At 40.7% G+C, this 27,415-nt stretch overlaps 1 protein-coding gene across 1 annotated transcript in view; it reads right to left on the bottom strand.

Moving 5' to 3' along the window:
* The window catches only part of CNTNAP5 (contactin associated protein-like 5), an 866,926-nt gene that overhangs the window by 436,649 nt on the left and 402,862 nt on the right, over positions 1-27,415 (bottom strand). The window contains exon 6 of the mRNA XM_006776823.2: positions 25,427-25,611. Coding sequence (XP_006776886.1) covers positions 25,427-25,611 — 185 coding nt within the window. The remainder of the gene's footprint in view (positions 1-25,426; positions 25,612-27,415) is intronic.

Genomic DNA, 27,415 nt, shown 5'->3' with positions numbered 1-27,415 from the left:
GAACAAAAGTAAATTTTAAAAAAGAATATAGCAGAAATCCTGGAAATAAACCAGGCAATTAAGTAAATGAAGAGTGAGCTGATGTGCATAGAAAAAAGAACCAACCATTTAGAGGAAGGAACTAGTGATATTGAAGATAGGAATCAAGAAATGATGCAGAGGGAAGAAGAGAGAAACCTGAGAATAAAGAAATACAAAATAGCCCTACAAGACTGCTCTGATTCCATGAAATAAATAAGTAAATAAATAACATCAGAACCATAGGCATAGCAGAGGAGGAAGAGAGAGCGTATGGAATGGATAGTCTATTAAAACAAATGGTGGATGAGAACTTCCCAAATCTATGGAAAGAACTAGATCCTCAAATCCAAGAAGCAAACAGAACACCCAGTTACATCAATCCAAACAGGCCCTCTCCAAGGCACTTGGTAATGAAGCTGTCAAAAATTAATGACAAAGAATAAATCCTCAAATCATCCAGGGAAAAGAAGCAAGTGACCTACAAAGGAAAACCCGTCAGGATTTCACTGGACTTCTCAGCAGAAACTCTACAAGCCAGAAGAGAGTGGAACCAAATATTCAAATGTCTGAAAGAGAGACATTACCAGCCACACATATTATATCCAGCAAAATTATCCTTTAAATATGAAGGAGAAATAAGAACATTTCCATACATACAGAAGCTGAGGAATTTTATCAATAGAAAACTTCCATTGCAAGAACAACTCAAGGGAGTTATTCTACCTGAAACAAAGAACATAAGGTCATAACGCTATAAGTAGGATTGCCAAAAACTCACAGCATAAATAGTAATAATTTGTGACAATAAAAATATACAAGGAGAAGAGGGACAGGTATGAACAAGCGAAGGAAGATGAAGATCAGATGCACTCAAAAGAGAAAAAAACAACACCACTATGGTATATATGCAAATTCACTTTTTATAAAACTAATGCCAACCACACACAGAAATTCCCCAAACAAGACATATAGTTTAAAAAAAGAAGAAACACAGGAAAAATATATGGAATACCACCAAAAAAACAACAGGTAGATGCATAAAGAAAAGAACCAATGGAGGCACAGAATTACCAGAAAACAAAAGATAAAATGGCTATAAGAAATCCTCAGACATCAATAAGTACCCTAAATTCAGCAGTAAAGAGTCACAGATTAGCAGAGTGGATGAAAAAAAAACACAAAACCCAACTATATTCTGCCTACCAGAGACACATCTAAACAGCAGAGAAAAAGGTAGATTCAAAGTAAAAACGTGGAAAATTATTCTCCAATCAAATAACATCCACAAAAAAGCAGGGGTAGCCATACTTATAGTTGACAAAATAGATCTCAAGATAACAAATATAGCAAGAAACAAAGATTGACATGTTATAATGATAAAGGAACACTACATCAAGAAAACATAACACTTCTTAATATATATGCACCCAACCAGGGAGCACCAAAATATATTAAACATGCTAGTAAAAGAACTAAAGGGAGGAACAGATCAAAACACTATTATAATTGGAGACTGTAATACTCCATTGACTGCCCTAGACAGATTAACCAAACAAAAAATCAGTAAAGAAATATCAGCCTTGCCGAAACCGGTTTGGCTCAGTGGATAGAGCGTCGGCTTGCGGACTGAAAGGTCCCAGGTTTGATTCCGGTCAGGGGCATGTACTTGGGTTGCGGGCACATCCCCAGTAGAGAGTGTGCAGGAGGCAGCTGATCAATGTTCTCTCTCATCGATGTTTCTAACTCTCTATCTCTCTCCCTTCCTCTCTGTAAAAAATCAATAAAATATATTTAAAAAAAAGAAATATCAGCCTTAAATGAAACACTAGACCAAACGGACATAACCGACATTTACAGAATATCCCCCCAGAACATCAGACTATACATTCTTCTCCAGTGCACATGGAACATTCTCAAGGATAGATCATATGTTGGGTCACAGAACAAGCATCAACAAATTTAAAAAGATTGAAATTATTCTAAGTATATTTTCTGACCATGATGAAATGAAATTAGAAACCAACTGCAAAAAGGAGGAAAAATAAAACAAAACAAAAAACACCTATAAATACATGGAGATTAAACAATATACTGCGAAAAAAATGACTGGGTCAAAAGAAAAATAACAGATGAGATCAAAAACTATATAGAGATATATGACAATGATAACACAATATGTCAAAACCTCTGGGATGCAGCAAAAGTTATAATTAGAGGGAAGTTTATATTAATACAGGCCTATCTTAATATATACTAAACCATGAAGAACTGGAAAACCTAAATAGACAGATAAGCAGGGAGAAAATTGAAACAACCATAAAAAACCTCCCAGAAAACAAAAGTCCAGGAACAGATGGTTTCACCAGTGAATTCTACCAAATGTTCAAGGAAGAATTAAATCCTGTTCTTTGCAAACTCTTCCAAAAAATTGAATAGAGGCAATACTTCCAAACACATTCTATGAGGCCAATATAACCCTGATACTAAAACCTGGCAAAGATAACACAAAAAAATAAAACTACAGACCAATATCCCTGATAAATACAGATACAAAAATCCTAACCAAAAATACTAGCTAATCAAATACAAATGTACATTCAAAAAATAATACATCACGATCAAGTGGGATCCATTCCAGTGGCACAAGGATGGTTCAACATTCACAAATAAATCAGCAGACAAACCCCTGGCTAGATTCACTAAGGAAAAACGGGAAAAGACCCATATAACAAGATCAGAAATGAGAGAGGAGAAATCACCACAAATACTTAATACACCACATTAACAAAAGAAAGAATAAAAATCATATGATCTTGTCAATAGATGCATTAAAAACATTTGATAAGATACAACATCCATTTGTGATTAAATGCTCAATAAAATAGGAATAGAAGAAAAGTACCTCAACATAATTAAGACCATATATGGTAAACCCTCAGCCAATATCATACTCAATGGTGAAAAACTGAAATCTTTTCCCATAAAATCGGGAACAAGACAAGAATGTCCACTCGTAGTCAACACTAGAGGCCTGGTGCATGAATTCCGTGCACAGGAGGTGGGGGTCCCCGCAGCCCAGTCTGAACTCTCTCCAATCTGGGACCCCTTTGGGGATATCTGACTGCTGTTTTAGGCCCGATCCCAGGGATTGGGCCTAATCTGGCAGTAAGACATCCCTCTCACAATCCTGGACTGCTGGCTCCTAATCGCTTACCTGCCTGCCTGCCTGGTCACCCCTAACTGCCCACCCCCCCACCAACATGATTGCCCCTCACTGCCTCTGTGTGCAGGTCTGATCGCCCTTAACTGTCCCCTCTGCTGGCCTGGTTGTAGGTGGCCATATTGTGAGGGCATGAGAGTTAATTTGCATTTTACCTCTTTATTATATAAGATAGTACTGGAAATACTAGCCAGAGCAATAAGGCAAGAGAAATAAATAAAAGGCATCCAAATAGAGAAGGAAGAAGTCAACCTGTCACTTTTTGTGACTAACATGATGCTGTACCTAGAAACCTCTAAAGATTCTACCAAGAAACTTCTGGAAACAATAAACAAATACAGTCAAGTTGCAGGATACAAAATCAATGTGCAAAAATTCATTGCCTACCTGTATGCCAACAACAAAATTAATAAGAAGAAATGGAAAAAATGATTCCTTTTGCAATCACAAACAAAAGAATAAAATTCCCAGGAATAAACTTAACAAAGAATGTAAAAGACCTATATACTGAAAATTACAGAACATTATTAAAAGAGATTGAAAAGGACACAACAAAATGGAAAAAAATATCCCATGTTCATGGATTGGAAGAATCAACATAGTTAAAATGGCCATGTTACCCAAAGCAATAAACAGATTTAATGAAATCCCCATCAAAATCCCAATGTCATTTTTTAAAGAAATAGAATGAGAAATCATCAGATTTTCATGGAACCACAAAGGACCCAGAATAGCAAAGCAATGTGGAAAAAAAAAAAAAAAAGAACAATGGTGGAGGTATCACACTACCTGACTTCAAAACATACTGTGGTAGAGAACATTTTATGGACTTGACCCCAAAGGCACGGAAAGTAAAGGCAAAAAAAATGAATGGGACTATGTGGGAAGAGCTCAGGAGATTTATCTCAGTGCAGTGGCAGATGCGATGGCGTGAGCGCACTCCGCCTATACAAGCTTCCTCGGCACACAGGAAAGTGGCAGAGCCCGCCTGAGTAAGCCCCCTAGAGCCCCTACATAGTACCCTGATCTTTCCTACCATTGGTTGCCCTAAGGATGGTGTAAACTTCTGATTGGTCTGGAATGTTATATATGTCGCTGTACTTAAACAATAAACTCAGATCCGCATCTTGAACCCACCTCCGGAGTCGGGCATGCTTTGTTAGGACTCCGTTGGCCTCACCCCCGTGGGACCCCCTGCCCCATTCTGGCGCCCTGAGCAGGGACCCCGGCAAGAAAAAAAAAAGGAAAGGAAGAAAGAAAGAAAGAAAGAAAGAAAGAAAGAAAGAGAGAAAGCGTTGGGTCAGGTGAGTGTCCCTCTGTAACAATGGAAAACCTTCCCCCTGAGGGGCTCGGGCACTCCATGCGCACTCCACATGCTGTTACAGAGCAGGCGAGTAAAGGTAACCAAAAGGGAGCTTCAAAAGCTCTGGGCTAGCCTAATAGCATTTAACCCCTGGCTCTCTGCCACCGGAGGTGCGGGCGAAAGAACAGAAGACCCTTTACCTCCCTATTCCCCTCCAGAGCCCTCTGCCCCTGCAGATTCCTGGGCTGTTTTCAACAAGCCAAAAATAGTTTCTCAAAGCTCAAGGAAGGCTGAAACTGAGACAGAAAAAACCTCTAGCGAGGAGAAAGCAGGAAAATTTCACCAGGAGGCTTCCTGCCAGAGTCACTCCCTCGCTCCCCTTGCAAAGCAAACAAAAAGTTTAGCTGCCCAGCGGCCCCCAAGTAACCCTTTCATGGGAGACATGGATAATAATCCATGGACGGGGATATACCAATCCTTGTGTAGCCAGAGAAATAGAACAAAGAAGTCCTAAGGTCTAGAGACCCCTGGACTCTTTCCTGTGAATGTTAATACCACAGCTGCAGCAGAGAAAGAAAGAAAGAAAGAAAAAAAAGTGGGGGAGGGGCTGTTGCCATGGAGAGAGAGTTCTTTGTTGATTTTTGCTTATCTAAGGTATGAGCATCTCAAGGAGGCACCCCCTTCCCCCAGCAAGTAAAGCAAACTTATCACTGTCCAGTTCTCTTCTATTTAACCCTTCCAAAACTAAATTGGACTAATACAATATACTTAAGATTACACAGGAAAGAAAGTACCTACTCTTATTAATCTAAAGAAATGCTGAAAGTTTAACTTGCCAACTAAGAGTTTAAAGTTCTGGTTGAATTAAATTAGGAAACATTATAATTGTGGTAACTAAATGCCTAAAGTATAAAAAGAAAATCTTGTCAGTTTTAATTTAATTGATATCTCTTAATAATTATAAAAAATACTATAACCAAGGAATGACTGCGATATTTCATGGGCCCGGAAATGTTTTCAAAAGTTTATTCTCTCTTCTTAAAGGATTATTTAATAAAGCCAATTTAATGTGCTTGAAATCACATAGAAAGCTTTATTAAATAAAAATTAATAAATACATATCTTAAGTTTTTGCCTCTAAGAAAGGGCAAAACGAGTTATTTTATATAATATTTCATAAAATACAGCAGTAGAATTTTAAGATATAATTTAAAACAACAAAAGCTCTCTGTTCATGCTGAGGTTGAAGCCTCATAGTGGCTAGCTAGTACCATAAATCTCCCAGATAACAGAGACTTGGCTAACAGCAGCTTCCCTATATCTAAATCCAGCCTAACACCAGGAATGCTCAAGGCCTTCTCAAAGGATGCAAAATAATCCTTTCCATTAATATTAACAGTGGTAAACTAAAATTATTATTAGAGTATTAAATTTGACAGTAAAATAATAGTCAAGTTTTCAGATTAATTAAAGTTGGCTCAAGAAGTATTAACCAAATTTTCATTTAATGAAAAAATTGCTTAACATGCAATGAACCTAAAGCAGTCATATTTTTGTGCAAAAAATTAAAATTTAAATTATCTAGACTGCATCATTCATTTTCCAAAAAAAACCCCTAATATTAAAAAATAAAAAGGAGGATAGTGGAAAAATACCATGTATGGAAAAATATCCTGTAACTAATTTACATCTAGAAAAATTTTTCATTTATAATGCTAACAGCAAGACACCCATAAAAAACCTATGTGGTGTCAGCATAAGCCAAAGGAAATTCATTTAAGCAAAAATAAATAGAACTCCAAGTAAAGTTTCCTTTATTAACCTTTGGTTGAGAATATGTTTATATATTTTCAGAAAACAACTCCAAGACCATGTGGATTCCTTCAACAGAGAGGAATTATCAGGAATGCTCCAGCCATGAAGACAAGAGGAAAAACAATCCAGAGATAGAGGCAACTAGCATGCACAAACTATCTCTTCATTAACCCTCTCTAGCTGCAAGCATCTCATATGGGCATGCTAAACCTGCGGCCCCCTATTGCCTTTAGGCCCCCTCCAGCCACAAGGGGCCAACCCCTGGGTGCTCCAACCCAATGCCTTATGGCAAGCAGATGTGACCCATATTCCAAGCTGCAGTAGGCTCAAATATGTACATGTAATCATTGACACTTGCTCTGGGGCCATGTATGCTCAGGCTCACACAGGTAAAAAGACTCGCCACACAGTAGCAACCCTCAAGGGAGCGTTTTTAACATTAGGCTTCCCTTGGAAAATTAAAACAAATAATGGTCCCTACTACACTAGCGAGGCTTTTCAGCAATTCCTCACAAAACATAACATCAAGCACGTTACTGGCATACCATATAACACACATGGGCAAGCCATAGTAGAACGACAAAACAAAGAACTAAAAACCCAGATTCAATAAGAAAAGAAGGGGGAAATATAGGCACGCCCCAACAACTATTACAACAGGCCTTATTAACTCTCAATTATTTTCATTTTGCCCCCGATGGTCTTCCTCCCATTTTCAAACACTGGGGAGATCTCAGGGACATACCAACACCTCTTCCCTTGGTCCGGTGGAGAGATCCACTAACCAGGGCTTGGAAGGGCCCCGACCCACTCTTAACCCAAGGGAGAGGGTTTGCTTGTATTTTTCCAGAAGGTGAGAAAAACCCCGCGTGGATTCCTGCCCATGACATCAAACCCTGCACCACCAGCGATGAGCCATAGACCACCATCACCATCACCTCCAGTAGAGGAAATGGAGGACCTGACCATAGAGGACAACCAGCCCAGCGGCAGAGATGACCAAGACATCGAAAAGACCACAACATTACCTGAGGAGACATCAAGAATCTACAGGACGAAGCTGCACGCATGGCACCAGAAGGCAATCCGTCAGAAGGGACATTATTCCTATTAATGTGTGCCATCATAACAGCGAACTCTCAGGTGCGAGCACAACATGTATGGGCGGCCATACCTCATCCAGGGTTGCTCATGCCTGTCAGCGCCGACAGCCTACAATACCCCGCTGTCCAAGTGTCTAACTGCTCTCTGGACTTACCCTGTGATGGAGCGGAACTGGTCTCATTGCCATAGAATGGGAAGGTATGGGCTGATAGCAGTAGCCCTAACCTCCTTAAGTGGACTCTAGAAAATGGGACTACCCCAGGACAAGGGTGGATATACCTAGAACCTCATGAAACTAGGGACTTTTGTACAGAGGGGGTTATGCTGGGACTTAATGCAACCTTTCCCTTTGCCTTATCGAGCTGGACCAGGGTCTCCACCAGCCCCTCCACAGTACCCCTCTGCCCTTACGACTGTTATGTATGTTGCTGCACTTACACAATAAACTCAGATCTGCATCACTGAACCTGGTCTCCGGAGTCGGGCATGCTTTGTTAGGACTCCGTCGGCCTCACCCCCACGTGACCCCCTGCCTCAGGACTATATCAAACTGAAGAACTTCTGCACAGCAAAAAAAAAAAAAAAAGTATAACAAAACAAGTAGTCAGCCAACAAGACAGGAGATGATATTTGCAAACAGTAGCTCCAACAAAGGTTTAATTTCCAAAATACATAAAGAACTGATAAAACTCAACACCAACAACCCAATAAAAAAAATGGGCAGAGGACCTGAAAATACACCTCTCCCAAGAAGACATACAAACAGCCAATAGCTATATGAAAAGATGTTCAACCTCATTGACAATCAGGGAAATGCAAATTAAAACAACAATGAGAGACCACCTTACACCAGTTAGAGTGGCCATTATCAACAAGACAAGCAAAAGTGTTGGAGAGGTTGTGGCAAAAAGGAAACCCTCATTCACTGCTGGTGGGAATGTAGACTGGTACAACCATGATAGAAAGCAGTCTGGCAATTCCTCAAAAAATTAAAAATAGAGCTACCATACAACCCAACAACCCTGGTCCTTGATATATATCTGAAAAACTCTAAGTCATTTATATGCAAAGATATATGCACCCCTATGTTCATTGCAGCATTATTTACGGTGGCCAAGAGTTGGAGACAGCCAAAGTGCCCTACGAGAGAGGACTGGATACAGAAGGTGTGGTATATATACACAATGGAGTACTATATGGCCATAAAAAAGGCTGATATAGCATCATTTAAACAATTTGGATGGATTTTGAGAAAGTTATGCAAGTGAAATTAGTCATACAGGAAAAGCTAAGAACTATATGATTTCACTCATATGTGGAATATAAAACTAAAACTTATGAACACTAACAGAATTGTGGTGGTTGCCAGAGGGAGTGGGGTGGGGAAGAAAGGTGACAGAAGATTTGACTTTGGGTGGTGGGCACATGGTCCTATATACAGATTTTGTAAATTATTAATCCACACATGAAACCTATATGTTCAAGTTGACTAGTGTTACCCAATTAAAGTAAAATAAAAAACAACAAAAAACACTTCACTATTGTATACTCAATTTTTATATATTTTCTTTGTTTGTTTGTTTGTTTCAATGACCTGGTCAAAACTTCCTAAAATCTAGCAAAAAAAATTAAGCATGGAATATAACTTTCAAAAACGGAGTGTACTTTTGATATAATTTCCAAGAACATAAAATATTGATTCTTACTCATAATAGGTCTCCTACTGCCATTTACACATAAATCATTTATTTGAGTATTTATTTGTTAGTTTGAAGGTAAAAATGAATGCTTAGTTTCATCCGTTGGCTTTGAAGAAATCCATGTGATGGCATAGAGGGTAGTTTATGTTTTATCTACTGATGAGTTGAATTATGTTAGTAGATCACGAATTGATAATGACCATTGATTAAACCACACTTGTATTTCATTTACCTTAAAATATATGTGCTGATATTTTAAGTAATAAACAAGTTTAAGATCTAGTCTTTTTTTATTTTTTCAAGTATTTATGTGAAATCTAGATTTGTCTCTCAGAGAAACTAAGGGAGTTTTATCTTTGACTCTTTAAGAATGGCTCATAAATCTTGGGAAAGAAATACTCTGAAAAAAATAATCAGTGAACTTGTTACTTCTACAAATGTTTTGTAAAATATTTATTTGACCAAATTTCCTTGTGGATTTGTTGCAGTGCAGAGTTCAAATATTTTCAATTTGAGTCATTTACATTAACAAAAACTAAATTTTTGTATCATAAATTATTTGCATGAATCAAATGTATTATGTACAAATATAATTAAATATTTGTTTTTCTTACTTATTGTTTGTTTAAAGATAATTTTTAGAGAAGTTTTAGGTTAATAGCAAAATAAGAGGCAGGTTCAGAGGTTTTCTTTACATTCTCTGCCCTCACACATGCACAGCCTTTATCATGACAGAAATCCCTCACTGGAGCAGTATATTTGTTACTATTGGTGAAATTACATTGATCCATTATAATCACCCAACGCCCACGGTCTACATCATAGTTTACTATCAGTTAACACATTCTATGAGTTTGAGCAAAGGCATAATGTCATGCATCCACTGTTACTGCTTCACACACAATGTTTTCACTGCATTAAAGATCCTCTGTGCTCTTCCAGTTCATCCCTCCCTGCTGAGCATTTATCTTGTTACTGTCTCCATCATTTTTTATTTCCTAAAATGTCATACAATTGTATGATATTCATAGAGTGTGTAGTATTTTTATATTAGACTAGAGGCCCGGTGCATGAAATTTGTGCATGGGGGATGTCCCTCAGCCCAGGCTTCAGCCTCTCCAATCTGGGACCTCTTGGGGAATGTCCAACTGCCAGTTTAGGCCAGTTCCTGCCTAAACCAGCAGTTGGACATCCCTCTCAAAATCTGTGATGTCCTAACCGCTCGCCCGGCTGCCTGCCTAATTGCCCCTAACTACTTCTTCCTGCAAGCCTAATTGCCCCCTAACCACTCCACTACCAGCCTGATGGCCCCCAACTGCCCTCCCCTGCCAGTCCAACTGCCTTCAACTGCCCTCCTCTGGTGGCCTGATGGCCCTCAACTGCCCTCCCCTGCCAGCCTGGTTGCCCCCAACTGCCCTCCCCTGTAGGCCATCTGTTGTGGTGGTTATCTTGTGGTGGCCATCTTGTGGTGGCATCACAGCAGCCATCTTTTGACGAAGTCGCAGTGGCCATTTTGTGATGGCGTCATGTGAGGGCATCATGCGACGCCACCTAGGCTTTTATTATATAAGATTCTTCTACTTGGTGATATAGATTTAAGTTTTTTAAGCTATATCTTTTTATGGCATGATAGCTCATTTTTTTTAAAAGCACTGAATAATATGACATTGACTGGACATAACGCAGTTTGTTCATACACCTACTATGGTAAAAGACCTTTCATTGCTTCCAAATATGGAAGCTATGAATAAAGCTGCAACAAACATCTGTGTATAAAATTTTGTATGGATTTAAGTTCTTATTAATTTCTATAATTTTAAATATGTAATGGTAATTTTATTCCTTTCATTTTTATGTTGACCAGGTTCTTCAAATTGTAAAAAAAAAAATAAGAATCCGCTTAACTCAGTTGTGATTTAGGAAAATATTAGTCACAGGGAAATATCTTGAAAAGAAAGGAAAAAGGACTATTTTAAAATAGCCAAATGTAGAGTTTGAAGGAGTTGGGGTAGAGTTTTTAAAGTCAACTAAGATGAAGAATACTGCATATTATAAAATTGCAATTTCCCATCACATTGAGGAGGGAAAAAACTCTTTCTAGTCTGGATGGATGATGTTTGGAGAAGGTTGGTGGAGACCAGGGTGGAGTGAGATAGAAGTGAGGATCTGGACTTTGGTTCTCTTTGGGAGATTGAAACCTGATGAGATTTGGGTGGCTGTGGATGGAGGTCACAGATTTTGGAAATCAGAGTTCTTTCTCCTCTGCTTCCCATACAGTGACGGCTGTAAGCCTATTAGAGTTGCCTTAAATTCATTCCGGCTCCAGAGCAAAACTTCGATGGAAGGAAGACAGATTAGCAATGGCCGAGGGAGGGTGGCAACATAGAAGTATGTCAAGGCCTCTTCTGAATGAACTGGCACTTTGGCTTAGTGGGGGGTAGGCTGCTGGGGACCCCCGACCTGTGCGAGCAGGATAGGGAATAAGGATGAACGAAGGCCCCGAGTCAATGTGTAAAGAGGTGGTGTCTGGATTGGAGGTCTGGGAGCGTGCAAAGGCTCTGAGGCCATGGCAGGTCTATGTCCAGCAGCTGCAGGAGTGGCCCATACCCCAAGCCTCTGCTGACAGAAGACAATCCTCCAGCCACCCACCTATGACCCAACCAGGGGAAAGACAAGTAGAGTGGGAGAGGGGAAGGCTCAACATCCCCACGGTTGCACAGTAGTAACTGTTTTGCGTAGGCAGCAGCTAGTCAGCATTCATCATCAAGGCCGGATTCTCCGCCAGCCGGGGAAGCGGGACTGATGAGCACATTTGGTTGGAGACAAGAAGCACAATTGCATTTCTGCACAGGTGAGTGGTCAAGTTTATCCTGCTTCGTATTTTTACATTTTTAAGTAGTTGAGAATTTGAAATTATAATCAATAATCACATTATTGAATTACAGATTTAGTTTATTAGCAAATAAGTTAGAATGAAAACATATGCTTCATACTGACAAGAGGAAAATCCCAGGTATCCAAAATACATCCCAGCGGGCGGGCGGGAGAGAGTAAGAGAGAAACACAGCGGAAGCAGCAGGAGAGGGCTCCCTTTGCTGAATGTGTGAGGAAACTTTGCTTCAACCTTCAGGAAGTTCTCTCAGCTGCTATGTGGCAGGAACTGCCACAACAATGCTACCGTGTTTGCTGACGCAGGAACCGTAGGACAGCCACAACCAACCCCACAGCAGCACAGACTTCTTCCTCAGGGCCATGCAGGTGCATGTGTGAGGTGTATCCACATCCCTCCTCCACCTTCTTACAGTGAAATGTCAAGAGCACCATCTCTATGGTTTCCTGGCCGAATTGAAGCACAGACCCGCCTCGTACTTTCTGTGAGCCTTGGTCATAATACCTTTCTCACTCCTGGTGGTTCGTTTTTTCTCATGTGTAAAATGTTGATAATGCTCATACTCATCTCACATAAATAACTTAGCTTGATGAGTCTGTAAACTGGAAGCATTTAGAGTGGATCCTGGCACACAGTGGGTGCTGTTGGCAGGACTGTTCTTACTGGCAGAAACTTCTGAGGTTCTTCTAAAACACTACCTTATGTCATTATTTTCAATGATTTCTGAATAAAAACTATATGAATAGCAGCTTTTCAAATATGTTGCAGTCTGAAACTTGTAATATTTTTTATTTATATTTTATATTACTAGTAATTAAACTGAGTAATGCATTTTTTAATTAATAAACATAATTTTCCTTCTAGTCAGAAAGCTGGAGCTAAACATGTTGTGTTTTCCTTTTAAAAAGCCCATTGGTTTTTATGAGCTTCAGATTTTTGTGAAGAGAAAAATAAAAAAAGGGACAGCTCTTGCTATCATTTTATGATCATTGTCTATTTTCAATTATTATTATTTTTTTAATTTAGGAAAATGCCATGGCAATGAGCTTATTCCTCCTTATTGGCATTTTCTCTGGCCCTGTTTAAATTTGAGACTTTCTCTGATTTGCATTTCTGATAATTTGTCAATATTGCCTCACTTTTGCTCTCATAGTCCACTTTGTAATGATCGGCATATGTGAAAAGGATCCAAATGACTGTCTTCTTAAACACTTCTAAAACTTCCTGGTTTGGTGCTTGCTGAACAACAAGGAGAGTTCCTGGCCTTTCTGGAAGATGCCCTCAAAGGGAGGGTAATTTCTGCCATCTCAAATGAGACCAGAAATCTCCATTTTCTTGTAAAATATTTTGATTTTTAAATATTAACAGGAATCAAAATGGTTAAAAAATATTGATCTCTTTAACTCTTCGTTATTGAAATAAAGTGTCTTATTAACACCCATGCTTCTGTCTAATGCCTCATTCATGTCCATGCTCCCTGCCTCAGCCCAACCCACCCCTCCACTCAGGCTTCCACTTCAGACCAAGGCCAGCTGCTGGCCCTTATACTTCAGCTGCATGTGGCCTCAACACTCTCTCAGAAAAGGTTTTATTTTAGTAATAACAATAGTGGCAAGTGTCCATTGGCTTTATACAGGGTGGGGCCAAAGAAGGTTTACAGTTGTGAGTACATGCAACACAGTTTATTCTGATATTATTACTAGAGGCCCGTTGCACAAAGAGATTCGTGCAATAGGCCTTCCTTCCCCTGGCTGCTGGCATTGGTTTTCCTCTGGCACCCGGGACCCAGGCCTTTGCTCCAGCTGCAGCAGAGAAGCCAAGCCTCTTCAGTCTTCAGTAGTCTTCTGTCTTCAGTCTTTGTTGGGGCTGGAGCCTTCAAGTCTTTGCTCCTTGCCTGCATATGCGAATTAACCGCCATCTTTGTTGAATTAATTTGCATAATCATCCTGACTGGCTGGAGGTGCAGCGGAGTGACACCAATTTGCATGTTTCTCTTTTATTAGTGTAGATCCATTAACTAGAGGCCCAATGCATGAAATTGTTCGTGGGTAGGGTCCCTAGGCCAAGCCTATGATCAGGGCCATCTTCCACCTGCTCACCAGTCCCCAGTCCCTCCCTGCCACCACCTACCCCGGTTCTCCGTGGTTCCAGGTTCCTCGTTTGCCATCCCGCAATCAGAGCCTGCGGGCCATGGGGAGGGACCAAGAGGCTGTTTCACCCCTCGCCAGTCCCTAGTCCTGCCCTGCTGCCACCCATTCTGGTACCCCATTCGCCATCCAGTGATGGGAGCCTGCAGGCCGGGGGGAGGGACCGAGAGGTGGTCAATGCATCTCATAGTGACTGGTCGAGCGGTCAATCTGGTCATTATGCCATTATGGTAGGTGGACTTTTATTATATAGGATCATTGTATTATTTTCCATATGAACAACTGTCCTTACTTTCTCATTTTTTAAAAAACTTTGAGTTGTATAATACGATTTGCTCCACTTTTAAGCTGAGAAAACAATGGCCTACAGGGGTGTAGCTGCTTGACTAAGGGCCTGCAGTCAAGAGTGGGTCCCAGACCATCATCCCTGAGTCTGGAGCCCATCTCTGGCCCACTGTTCAATGGCCTGGTCTCCAGCTTCCTGTGTGTCTGGTCCCAGAGGGTAACTTCTCAATGAACAAGGCCAGGCTGAAGTGAACTGCGTGCCAGTTTGCCTGACACTTTCCCAGTCTTAAAGCATAAAATTCCAAATCCCCAAGGTTCCCTAGTCCTGCACACACTGTGCCACACCACTTGGAGAGGCTCTGAGGCCCCAAGGGGGAGATGATGTCCAATACAACAGGGAAACCACCACTATTCCCACCATCATGACCAGTCCTCCGCCTTTTTGCGGGAGCAGCCCAGCGTGCTCCAGCTTCTGGAACTTTTCACCTGCAGGCAGAGGGAGCATCACTGCTTGTGTCCATCCTCCCTTTTATCGCTGGTGGTATTGCTCTTGGCCCAAACCCGATGAATCGCTAGCTTATGGTTCCTGTCTCCAAATACAATATTCTTTTACAGACTTACAGAAATTAGGTGCACACATAGCCTAACTGGTTAAACATATACATATATATATATATTTTCTGAATAAATGCACAATATTTACCTCAGGTTACTTAGACAATGGGTTAAATCATGTACATTTCAATATTCAAGGAAGAAGCTCATTGGAAATCCTAACTTTAGGACCCCCATTAAGCCAAGCCAGAGAAGCACCTGCTGAAACACAGGGCCATCCCCATCTCCTCCAGCCTCATGGGAGGGGGTTATGGGGGGTTATAGCTGGCACCACCTTTCTGCACGGTGCCTGCTCCACATAGCACCCCAGAGCTCCCTACCTACACTCTGAGGCCCTGAACTCCTCTCTTGGCCTCTGTCCTCCTGGTGGTGGACATGGACCACAGGGCTGACAGGGGCAGCTGCTTATAGTGTGGACAATGCTTGGGTCTGTGGGATATGTTTATCGAGGTACCCTTGTCAAAGTCAGAGAGACAGACATATTTTATTCAATAGTTGGCTAGCTTATTGTTAACTCCTAGAGTTAGACCTCTAGCATGTGGGACTCCGTCTGCACTCTGCCTCAGCCCTAAAGCATCCAGCAGGAGCCTGGATGACTTGGTACTATTTACTGATCATTACAATAATTTAGCCCAAATTCAGCAAGCCTCAACTGTCTTATTAGATAATTAAAACACATTCCACCCCCTAGGAATAGCTAAAATGAAACAAGAATTTTTGTGTTTTCTTTTTAGTTTTTGTTAATAAAAACAATATGGGTTTTTTTTGTGTGTGTATAATACTGATAATAAAATATTCCCTCGATCATGTTCCACACAATTAGTTTACTTTCAATATACATTTAGGAGAAGTCTTTATATTCCATTTCATTGTTATAAATCTTGAGCAAACATAAAATTAGCAAGTCCACAAATCACATCTTCAATTTAAAACTAGGAAGAAATAACAGCCCCAGGTAATGGCTTTTTCAGACTTGAATTCATGCAGATCCCAGGATAAGGGCCAGAGCTGTTAGTACCCTGTGGACAGGGTTAACCCTCCTTCAGAGAGAAAGCCTTTGTTCAGGAGGGTCTGCCCTGGATGGCCATGTAGACCCGGACTCCAATCCCGCTGCGGTTCCCCTGGCTCCTGGGCAGAGGGATGGGCACTCAGCACTCCCTCCTTCTTGGTTTCATGTATATGATAAAGGACATAAAAAACTCCCTCACCAGGCTGTGTAAGGATTAAACAAAATCACACAATGCCCTCAAAATAAGAACTTTTTTTTCCTTCTATATTTTCTTATTATTCCATTTTGCAACTGTTCATTTTTCCCCTTATTTTATTTTCTTCTATTTATTTTCCTCTTTTAGCCTTCTATTTAGCTTTGCAACAGATTTTTCCAAAGAAAAACAGGATCAATAATAATTATACCATCACATGATCTAAAAAACAGTTTCTCTAATGATCTGTACTTATTTCCATCAGCAAATAAAAGGTTGCATTGTGTTTGTCCAGTCTTTCAATCACATCTGAGCTCTAAGAGAGGCAATATGAACTAAAGTAGGAGTGGCAGAAAGTGCTGACCTCTGAGCATTCAAAACCTATTAGGAACTTCTTATGGGAAATAAGGCATGAAATGTTATCCTATCTAATAATAGACAAAGATGAAAATTGACTGTACCTTCGCTATTCCCACCATTGGCTAATCAGAGTGATATGCAAATTAACTGCCAACAAAGATGGTGGCTAATTTGCATATACCGGCTGGGAGGGAAGACTGAAGACACCGTAGAAGGAAGCCAAGCAACTGAGCAGAGATAGTGGAGACAGGCCGGAGAGAAGTGGCAGAGAAGGGCGGGGTAGGAATGGCAGAGAAGGGCATGGTAGGAGCGGCAGAGACGGGAGCGAAGCCCTATTCTTCCAGGAATCTTCCTGCAATGGGCATCTAGTATTTTATAATTCACAACAAGAAGCTTTCTGCATTTACTTAATATTTATTGAATGTGTATTATGTACTAGACGCAATCCTTTAGAGACAGATAAAAGTGAAAAAGAGTGTCTCCACTTTTATGACGATCTTAAAGTCTATAAGCTGGGGTGAAGATGATGAGAGAGATGGTTAAAAATAAGTAATTAATAACATTATAAAGTGACATGTTTTTGAAAAATACTATAAACAGAAATCAGAAGATGCAATTTTTGAAGCAGTTATAAGAAATACCTTTTAAGTCATATCTTCTATTTCCTTGATTTCTTCTTGAAATAGTGTTTGGCATGCCATACAAAATTCAAAGAGTTTAAAAACAATGAATGCAGCAAGACTGGCTTCTTACTCGTTGATCCCACTCTCTGATTACCTGCTTTCTCCATCCCATTATACCATCCAGATGTATTGTCTCTCTCTGTGCTTTCAAGCCTATACAGTCTTTTCTCTTCTTTAAACACAGGTAATGCTTACACTGCACTGAACATTGCCTCTTCATTTAACAATTTACATTGGAGATGGTTCATATCAGAACATGTAGGGCTGCCTCATTCTTTTAATGGCACATAATAATTCTGCATGGGTTTCTCAAGCACACAGAGAACAGGTGAGCCCAAGTCCAAGGCCTTCCTGATGGCTGGTGAAGGTAAAGCAGAAGCATCCACTTTTCAATTCAGATAGTTTTTTATTTACCCAGACAGCAAAGGGAGGAGTGGCTGAGCACTGGAGCTGCTCATGGTCGCTGTATCACACACAAAAAAAAGACAAAACTGAAAGAAAATAGACCAGATGGCCACAGTGCCAGCTGTGGTAGCCTTTGCTCTGGACACCTGATCCAGACAGTTATGCAGTTCCAGGCGGTGCAGCTCCAGTCTCCATGGGCAGGTGATGAGAAACTGCTGTGGCAGCCTCACATGGGTTAGGGGCACAGGGGAGATGGGCTGGAGCCCCTCCTGCAAGCCTCCACTTACCTGCGTTTCGGGAGATCCCTGAGGTGTCCTGCCAGACCCAGATTAGCTGCAGGCAAGGATTTGGCTGCATGGCTTATGGGACAGTGCAGGTCACTCGACCTCCTAGAAAGTCCGTTTCCCTATGGATTTACCATTCAGTTTTATCAACCCCTTTTTGGTGGACTTTTGGGGAATTTCTAATTTTTTGTTATTCATAAAATATTGCCCATTGCAAACATTTGCTTATCATTCTAGTATAAATTGCTAGAAACAGGATTGTTGGATTGATATGCGTGTTTCCAATTTTAAAAGCTACCATCCTTTCTTTGATATTGTCTTAATTGGAATCCCACAAACACTGTATGAAATACTCTGTTTCTTCGTGTGCATGCCAACATTCTAAAGTTTGGGGTCTTTTCAATCTAAGTTCAAAATATTATTGTACCATGAATTTGCATATCTTTTTGGGGGTGAGGGTTGAGCATCTTTTCATATATTTGAGAGAAATTTATATTTTTAATATATTCATGTCCTTTACCTATTTTTCCATTGACTTACCATTTTAAAAACAATTTGTAGAAGTTTTTATTAGTTAAATTTTGAAGTATGTTTTCAAGTTATTTGGGAGGTGATGTCATTGTATATGCACTACAGCAGTGATGGCAAACCTATGACACACGTGTCAGAGGTGACATACAAACTCATTTTTGGTTGATTTTTCTTTGTTAAATGGCATTTAAATATATAAAATAATATCAAAAATATAAATCTTTGTTTTACTATGGTTGCAAATATCAAAAAATTTCTATATGTGACATGGCACCAGAGTTAAGTTAGGGTTTTTCAAAATGCTGACACACCAAGCTCAAAAGGTTCGTCATCACTGCACTAGAGACATGGTGCACCGAATTCATGCATGGGGGTTCTCCCTCAGCCTGGCCTGCACCCTCTTGCAATCCGGAACCCCTTGATACTAACTGCCCACCTGCACACTCCTAACCACCCCCCTCCTTGCTCCTAACCACCTGCCTGCTTGCTCATTACCACTTGGCAGAGAAGCCCCCGCCACTTCGCTGCACTCGCCAGCCATGAGCCTGGCTTCTGGTTGAGCTGCACTCCCGCTGCGGGAGTGCATTGGCCATTAGGGGGCAGCTCCTGCATTGAGCATCTGCTCCCTGGTGGTCAGTGTGCATGATAGTGACCGCAGGTAGTTCTGCTATTTGGTCTATTTGCATATTAGGGTTTATATAGATAGATATTTTGTGGAAGGTCTTGTGAATATATATTGTTTTAATTTGAAAAAAAATATTCATACATTGTATTTCAAGGGTTTTGAAGTTTATATCATACTTAGAAGGACTTCTGACACTATCCTATATAATAAAAGAGTAATATGCAAAATTGACTGATCAGCCAAACAGAGCAACGACCATCTGGGACCACATTATGACACCCACTGGCACCAGGCCAGTCAAGGCCTGTGCTTGTAAGACAGTCATTGCCCCATGATAACCCCACAGAGGGAGGCCCAAGCCACCAGCTGGTGGGGCAATCAATCAGGGGGCTCCATGATCGCTCCAAAGAGGGAGGCCCAGGCCACCGACCATGGGTTGCATTGGACAGACAGGGCCTTCCTCTGTGAGTGAAGCCCAGGTCCCAGGTGCCAGCAGGCAGAGGGAAGCCTGGGTCCTAGGTGCCTGCGGGAGGCAGGTGCCAGCAGCTGGGGGAAGGAAGGCCTACTCTTGCACAAATTCCATACATCAGGCCTCTAGTTCAATTATAAATATGATACCTCATATTTTCTTTAAAACTTTGATAAAACTTACTTTTGAGGATATACACACACGTAATTTTAAATATTTAGAGAGTTTGACTTAATCTAGTATTTTTTTTCTAATAAGTTTTATTAAAATACTTTTTTTTTAATTTTGTAAAATGCCTTTTTGGTATTTAGAACATGTAAATCATATATCTTAAAATATGTTAATAGTTTTGGTGCTTGTAAGACAGACATGCAAAATGGGATCACTGAGTAGTCTTAATAAGAAAAGACTTTGGGGATTACAAGATCTCAGAGAACTGGGATCTGTAAGACCCTAAAAATCTCTTCGTAAAGCCCTTGTGCTCCAGACTGGAAGTGAAGTGAACTGCTGGTGTCTTCCTCACAAGCATTTGGAGAATGTTACATGGGCTGAATGATGTGAACTGGGATGACATTCCAATGAGAAGCAAAGGAATACATTATTTATGCTTTTCATTTTTTGATAAAAGATTATTTGAGTCTTTGTCTATGTTTACATTTTAAGTGAAAGAGAAGACAACTGCATATATTGTAATATGGAAAATTTCCCAAAAGATGCCATATAGAAAGGCATTATGCTACTTGATTGATGTCAGTAAGGTAGTCTAAAAGAGCAATGGAACTACCATATTTTCTTGCCAAATATCATCATATCATGCTAAAATTTGAAGAGGAACATAGATTTGCATAATATAATTAGCCCTGATTTAGAATTTGATAGGGTTTAGCTGTAGAGCAACAGTATATGCTCTGACAATGGGTCATGGAACCTGAGGGCCTGAAATCAGTCATCCCAGTGGTGTCCAGGGCTCATATATGCAGGTGTAGGACCATGACAGAAATCAAATCAATAACCCAAATTCTGATTAATGGACAATATGTTATTAAATAAATTGTAGATTTAAATATTCCTTCCAATAAAAGTGCTAATATTACTTCTGAATAACAGAAGTTAAGAATGTTAATTTTCCAGACTTCTACAACTAGTTAATGGTAATGTAATGATTGATTAGAGCTTGGATTTTTGTCCCCAGCGCTCTTCTTCTACACATGGCCTTTAAGGCCAAACTTCAAAACCTGGCGAGTTCTAGCTGTTCCAGAGTTCTTTTGATATACACTCTTACATTCCAACCTCACCATTCCAGTCAATATTTCTTCTTTCATGATCTGGAAAGGGTAGGCATTTTCTGAAGCAGAGGTTGCCTCACTGGAATAGTTAAATATATGTACTCAAATTAGGAAACCCTTTTTGATGAAGTACCAAGAAATTTAGACTTTTTCTTAAAAAAAAAAAAATATCTGTTCCAACTTCACAAATTGAGTGACTTCATTTGATTTTTTTCTAAATGCTGATTTTTTTCCCTAAATGCTGACATTCACTTTAATGCCACTCAGCTATGATTCCTTAAAGATTCTCTACAGAGGAGATCACAGACAAATAGACATTAATCTGGAAATAAACGTGAAATCAGACAACTAGGTGAACTTTACAATCATCTTTTGCCATTAGAGATAAGGTATTTTGGGAAATATTGAGACTTAAACATGAATTTATGATTTTTATTATACTCAAGTTCATAAAATATGTCTATTTGGTTTAAGACAATTCCAACATTGTGTGATTTCTTTTTTCAATCACTTAAGCAAGGTTGAAAAATAAAGATGGTTATCCATAACTTCTAGTTATAAGCAATTCAAAAAGTGTCTTGAGTATCTTGCATTCTTAGTCAAAGACTGTCTGACAAATTCTCTTTTGAAGTTAATGAATCTCATATCTTATCCACAGTATTCTAAACTAAGATTAGTATCAAAAAAGAAATAATTTTTAGCTCATAATAGTTATTGAATAAAAAAATAAGTCAGATATTAATTTTACAATGATTCATCTCTACCACTGCTCTTCTATTCTGTGTCCCACTGGTTATTGAAATTGTCTCTTAACAAGGCTTTTAACCATTTGCCCAGCATCCCCCTCCCTCCTCCTACGCAGAAGCCTAAGCTTCAGAATATCTGCTTCAAAGTAACTGCTCTAAAAGAGTGTTTCTCAAATGTTAGGTTGCATCAGAGTCACCTGGAGGATTTTGAAAAACAGATTTTTGAGCTCCTCTCCCAGAGTTTCTGACTTAGTAAATTTAAGTGGAAACTGAGTATTTTCATTTTTAACAACTTTCCAGGGCATACTAATTGGACTGAGTCCTGAAACATACATTCAGAATTACTAGTCTAAACCATAAAACTGGTCATGTCATCACCCTACAAAAAAATCTTTTTGTGTCTCCTCATGCTACTACTGAGCTAACCTTGAGATCCTGGCAAGGGTTAACTAACAATGAAGTCGAAATTTATATACTTGTGAAATAACATATTTTTGCCTAAGTGTCTTGGTGTAACACAGTGTAACATGGCGTTCCTGTTTCCAGTCACCACCAGATATGCAGACTCACACAGATGACACACATGAGAGCAAAATTTGTATCAGAAACAGGACCAGCCAAGTCAAACTGCACGTCTGCAAAAAATCCCCTGCTGCTTCCCTCAACTCAACTTCCACTTCCCTTTAACCATGTATAATTAGCTGGGTTGGCAAGACCTATAAAGATGGGCTTTGGGATAGGAATCCCCTCTTCTCAAGTCACTGGCACTTGAATAAACCACTATACTTCTCACCAGCACCTTGGTTCACAAGTTTGGCTGTTGTTGCATCAGGCAGCCAAATGTGGGTTCAAGTTCAGCATTCACTCATCCCTCATAATTTAAGTTCCTTAACATGGCTCACATAACCCATCATCACCTGGGTATTCACTCACTCTTGCATTATCTCACACTATCCCCTGCCTTAAGTGGTGTGTTGATAAAGATTTAAAATATGGCTATTCATGGTGCCCTGCCAACACAGAGACATGTATGTGTGTGTATGTGTGTGTGTGTGTGTGTGCATGTGCATATAAACAAACATAGGCTTATTTTACTGATATAAGCAATGTGTAAATAATTTACCAAAAAATGTATAATAATCTTTATTGTAAATTCCATGTAACCAATTAGTTCTTATAGAGTTATTTTATTGAATTTTCACTGATCTTTTTTTATCTGTAATCACATACAGTATTTGTTACATTCCTTTTTATTTCTTAATTTCTTGACAACCCTTTAAAGTTTTTGTTTGTTTGTTTGTTTGTTTGTTTTTTAACACACAGTCTGGAGATAACAGGCTTTAAGCCAGACTTGGCATACAGGCTGTAGCTTGTCTACATTATTTATACTATTTGTCAATATCCTAGGTGAAAATATTCCCAACATGGTGGATTTCAAGCTGTCAAAGGAATGTTACTGGACATGGAATTGGGAAGAGATGCACTGTAACAGCCCAATAGAGTGAATATCCACCAGACAGTTACTGCAGAAGTAAGAAATCTGAGCACATATAAATAGACTAGAGGCCCAGTGCACGGAATTTGGGCACTGGGGGGTTCCCTCAGCCTGGCCTGTGCCCTCTCCCAGTACAGGAGCCCTTCGGGGATATCCAACTCTTAGCTTAGAAATGCTCCTTGCAGGGAGCGGGCCTAACCCAGCATTCGGACATCCTTAGCACTGCTGCGGAGGTGAGAGAGGCTCCCGCTAGTGCCACTATGCTCGCCAGCCATGCACTCAGCTTCCGACTGAGCAGCACTCTCCCTGTGGGAGTGCACTGACCACCAGGGGGCAGCTCCTGCATTGAGCATCTGCCCCCTGGTGGTCAGTACGCATCATAGTGACTGGTTGTTCTGATGTTCAGTTGATTTGCATATTAGCCTTGTATTATTTAGGATGGAGTGGTGGCTATATAGATAGCTGTAATATCTTACCTAATAATATACAAACATGCAAATTGACCGTACTTTCGCTATGCCTTAAGCCATGCTTATAGAAGGTAAATAAACCCCAGATACCTGCTAATAGGAAAGGCTGGGAGCTTCAGTCGCCAGGGGGCTTGACCAGTCTGAAAACTGCCATCAGCCCCTCACTCAGGCTGGCCAGGCATCCCAGTGGGGACCCCCACCCTGAAGGGAGTTTGGGCAGCCTGCAAACAGCCATCATCCCCTCACCCAGGTTGGCCAGGCACCCCAGCGGGACCCCAACCCTGATCCAGGACACCCTTCAGGGCAAACCAGCTGGCCCCCACCCGTGCACCAGGCCTCTATCCTATATAATAAAAGACTAATATGCAAATTGACCAAACAGCGGAACAAACAGTCACTATGACATGCACTGACCACCAGGGGGTAGACGCTCAATGCAGGAGCTACCCCCTGGTAGTTAGTGAGCTCTGGGAGCCTCTCCTGTCTCCGGGGCAGTCGGGCATTCCCCAAGGGCTCCAAGCCTGTGAGAGGGTACAGGCTGGGCTGAGGGACCCCTCCCCCTCCACCAGCGAGTGCACGGATTTTGTGCACTGGGCCTCTAGTAGTAAATAATTAAAAATTAATAAATGTATGACCTTCTAAATACTCTATTTAATTCTAAGTTTATATAACTTAGCTTACAACATTCATTAAAGTCTACCAGTTGGTCTACATGAGGCAGTAGCAGTGGGCTACAACACAACTGCCTGTCTATTGTTTAAAACCCCATCGACAATGGACGATGACAGTTATGCCCTGTGCTCTGCAGTGGGTCTCTGACCTGGTCCACCTTTCTGAGCTTGCTCATCAGGCCAACCCCATATACATTTGAGGTTTAGCCGAGTCTCCTGCTGGGACCCTGCCTCTACCTCTCTAGTTTGAGCTAAGTGGCCTCTTCCCAGAATTGCCCATAGTGCCCAGTGCTGCTCTCCACCATAGTTTTCACCTCTTTGCTCTGCATCACTTCTTTCAGGTATGCTTCTGCTTAGTAGGCTGTAAGTTTCTGCAGCTCAGGGACTCTGCCTCTGTAATCTTTAATTTTATTACCGAGAGAGACCCTGGAATACAGTAGGGGCAAAGCACATATTTTTGAACTGAACTACTAGCAAAAAGGATTATATTTTGACTTTCACTTTGCAGAATTTTTCACAGCCTTCTTTGTTTTGTAGCATTGGTGTGTCATTGTGCTTCTATAAGGAAGAAACAACTGTTGATGTGTGTTAGTCAAAAGTTTGCTTACAAATTACAGTTAAAGACAAGTGCCTACAGTGCATATTTTAGATTACTTTGGGTATTATTTATCATGCCTATTTTATTGAGGTATAATTGACATGTAACATTATGTTAGTATAATTCTTATATCTTCCATTACCCCAGCTAATTGAATTTCATTTTTTTTAAAGAATGACTTAATTAACCAGGAGACTAAATAGTGATACAGGGTGCTAGAAGTAGGAAAAAAAAGAAATCAAATACAAATGAGTCTTGCTGATTTAAAATTTCCACACAATTAGCTGATGCCTGTGGGTTACCAGCATTATTTCCTGGGCATTTTCCCCAGCTCACTGCTCAGAATCTCTCCAAGGACTCCCCCACTGCAGGCTGCCTGGGCTTTGATGGAGGGGAAGATAAGCCCCAGCGTGAGCTTTTCCTTCATTGCTCTTCTCTTTACTGATTTTCACACTGATCCTAAGCAAGGCACCTGGGGATCTGTAGGGAGTATCAACCCACCTCATAGTCGATGTCTAAGGCATCGGCCTCTCCCTTGGTCCGGAAATGCTGCGTGTACTTGTCCACGGTGAAGTTCACGTGCTTGCCCACCCGCTCAATGAGGACCGAGTGCCAGTGCTGGTCATCCAGGAGGCTCCCCAGGGTGGCTGATGGCGGGCTGCTGCTGAGCCGGGTTTTGCTGTCATCTGGAAAGAGGAGAGGAAGAGAGGAGCCTGAGACTAAAGTGTTCTGCAAGCAAAGCTAGCTCGCTCTAATGGCAAAGGTAGTTCTATCTCCACGGCCCGGAACGCTGCTGGGCTTGAGAAGGAATTACAGGCTTTTCCCACAAGTGCCAGGAACAAATTATAGGTCAATTGACACGCCTATCCCCTTCTAGACATGAAATGACATGTTTTCAGGACATGAACAATTAAATAATAAAGGAACTCTATCCTAATGGATCTCTATCTAAAATAGTGGTTATCCTATTTAGAAATAGTATTCATTCTTCATGTTTGAATGGGTGTTGAATAGAGAAAGTGGACCTGGAATTGTGCTTCAGCAGAGACTGAACTGGATAATTCGCAGTGAGTTAGGTAAGTCTGTGGGCAAAGCAAAAGGGGAGGAAATAGGCATTTTAGCTGCCACTTTAAGTGCCTACTATATGAGTGGCACTTAACCAGTTAACTGCCATGTGTCCAAAATGGAAACCATCCCCACACACCATGATATTTTGAACGTATTTGCATCTCTAGACTCTTGTGGCTTACAAAGGGTAAAGTAGGAATTTGACCACCTCCATTTTTCATCTGCTAAGGCAAAAGTATTATCTGTATTTCACAAATAAGCAATCTAAGTCTCAGTGAGCGTAAGCACACATGCCCCAGAGGTGTGTCCAGGGATGCCATCCAGGTCCAGTGGCCTTTCCACTGTACCGTGCCATGGGTCATATGTGTTGATTTAGCCCAAGTTGAGCTTGAAAGACACCCCTTGAGAGAATGTGCCAGACTTAGGGGAAGAGGCATGCTTTTTTCTTTCTTTTTTAAACAATGGTTTTTAATGGGACCAGAGATATGGTTCCAATTACATAAGATGACATTAAAAATCCCGTGGTGGTTAAGAGTTGGAACATTACAAAATAACCAGGTCACACTGGGTGCAGAAGAAAAGCCGTCCCAGGACCTCAGGGGGCAGGCTCACAGGGCCGCTCCCTGCATCCTGTCTGTGCTCACCCTGGAGCCCATTCGCCAGGGCCAAGGCCACCTTCTGTACATTTTTAATCAAGTCAGCCTGGTTCTCCCTCCTCCCCAACCCTCTTCAATTTTAAGGAAGTCCCTGCTTATACCCTATTGTCAAAAAGGTCAGATTTTTCATCCACAGAATGGTTCAGACATAGCAAAATGAACACATAAATGCAACTCATTATTACTTATATACATACTACCAGGGTTTTTTAAAATAATTAATATATTTGGTCCCCTTAGTAACTGAAAGCTGAATGCCTCCTTCCTCTCCCTTCAGTGTGTTTTACCAGAGCAGCTGTAACAGCTTGCTCAGTGTGGCATTCCAGGACAGGAAGCGGCATTATCCTGGAGGCATTCACTCCACCTCCGTAAAGGCCTACGTCACCACTTTCTGTCGGGGTGAGACAGCAAACCTACTGCAATTGAAAATGAGAGTCAGTGAATTCATGGTTGATTTTATTTCATCGATTTATTTACTGTTTTTTTCACAGATTTTGAGTTCTCACAATTTGTCAAATCATGCTAATAAACTCATAGATATTTGTCTTATTTTTCTCACTCATTTCCTTCCTTCCTTCCTTCCTTCCTTCCTTCCTTCCCTCCTCCCTTTCTTCTTCTCTGTAAAGATTCTCTTCTCTTTTCTCTCTCTCTCTCTCTCTCTCTCTCTCTCTCTCTCTCACTCTTTCTCTTCTCTCCAAAATCAATGGAAACCACCATTGTTGTAAAAAGAAATGTCATTAAACCCATTACACAGATGAGAAAACAG

This window comes from Myotis davidii, unplaced genomic scaffold, assembly GCF_000327345.1.
Source record: "Myotis davidii unplaced genomic scaffold, ASM32734v1 scaffold249, whole genome shotgun sequence".
NCBI lineage: Eukaryota > Metazoa > Chordata > Mammalia > Chiroptera > Vespertilionidae > Myotis > Myotis davidii.
Note: the sequence above shows the minus strand (reverse complement) of the source record. Positions and strands in the feature narration are given on the sequence as shown.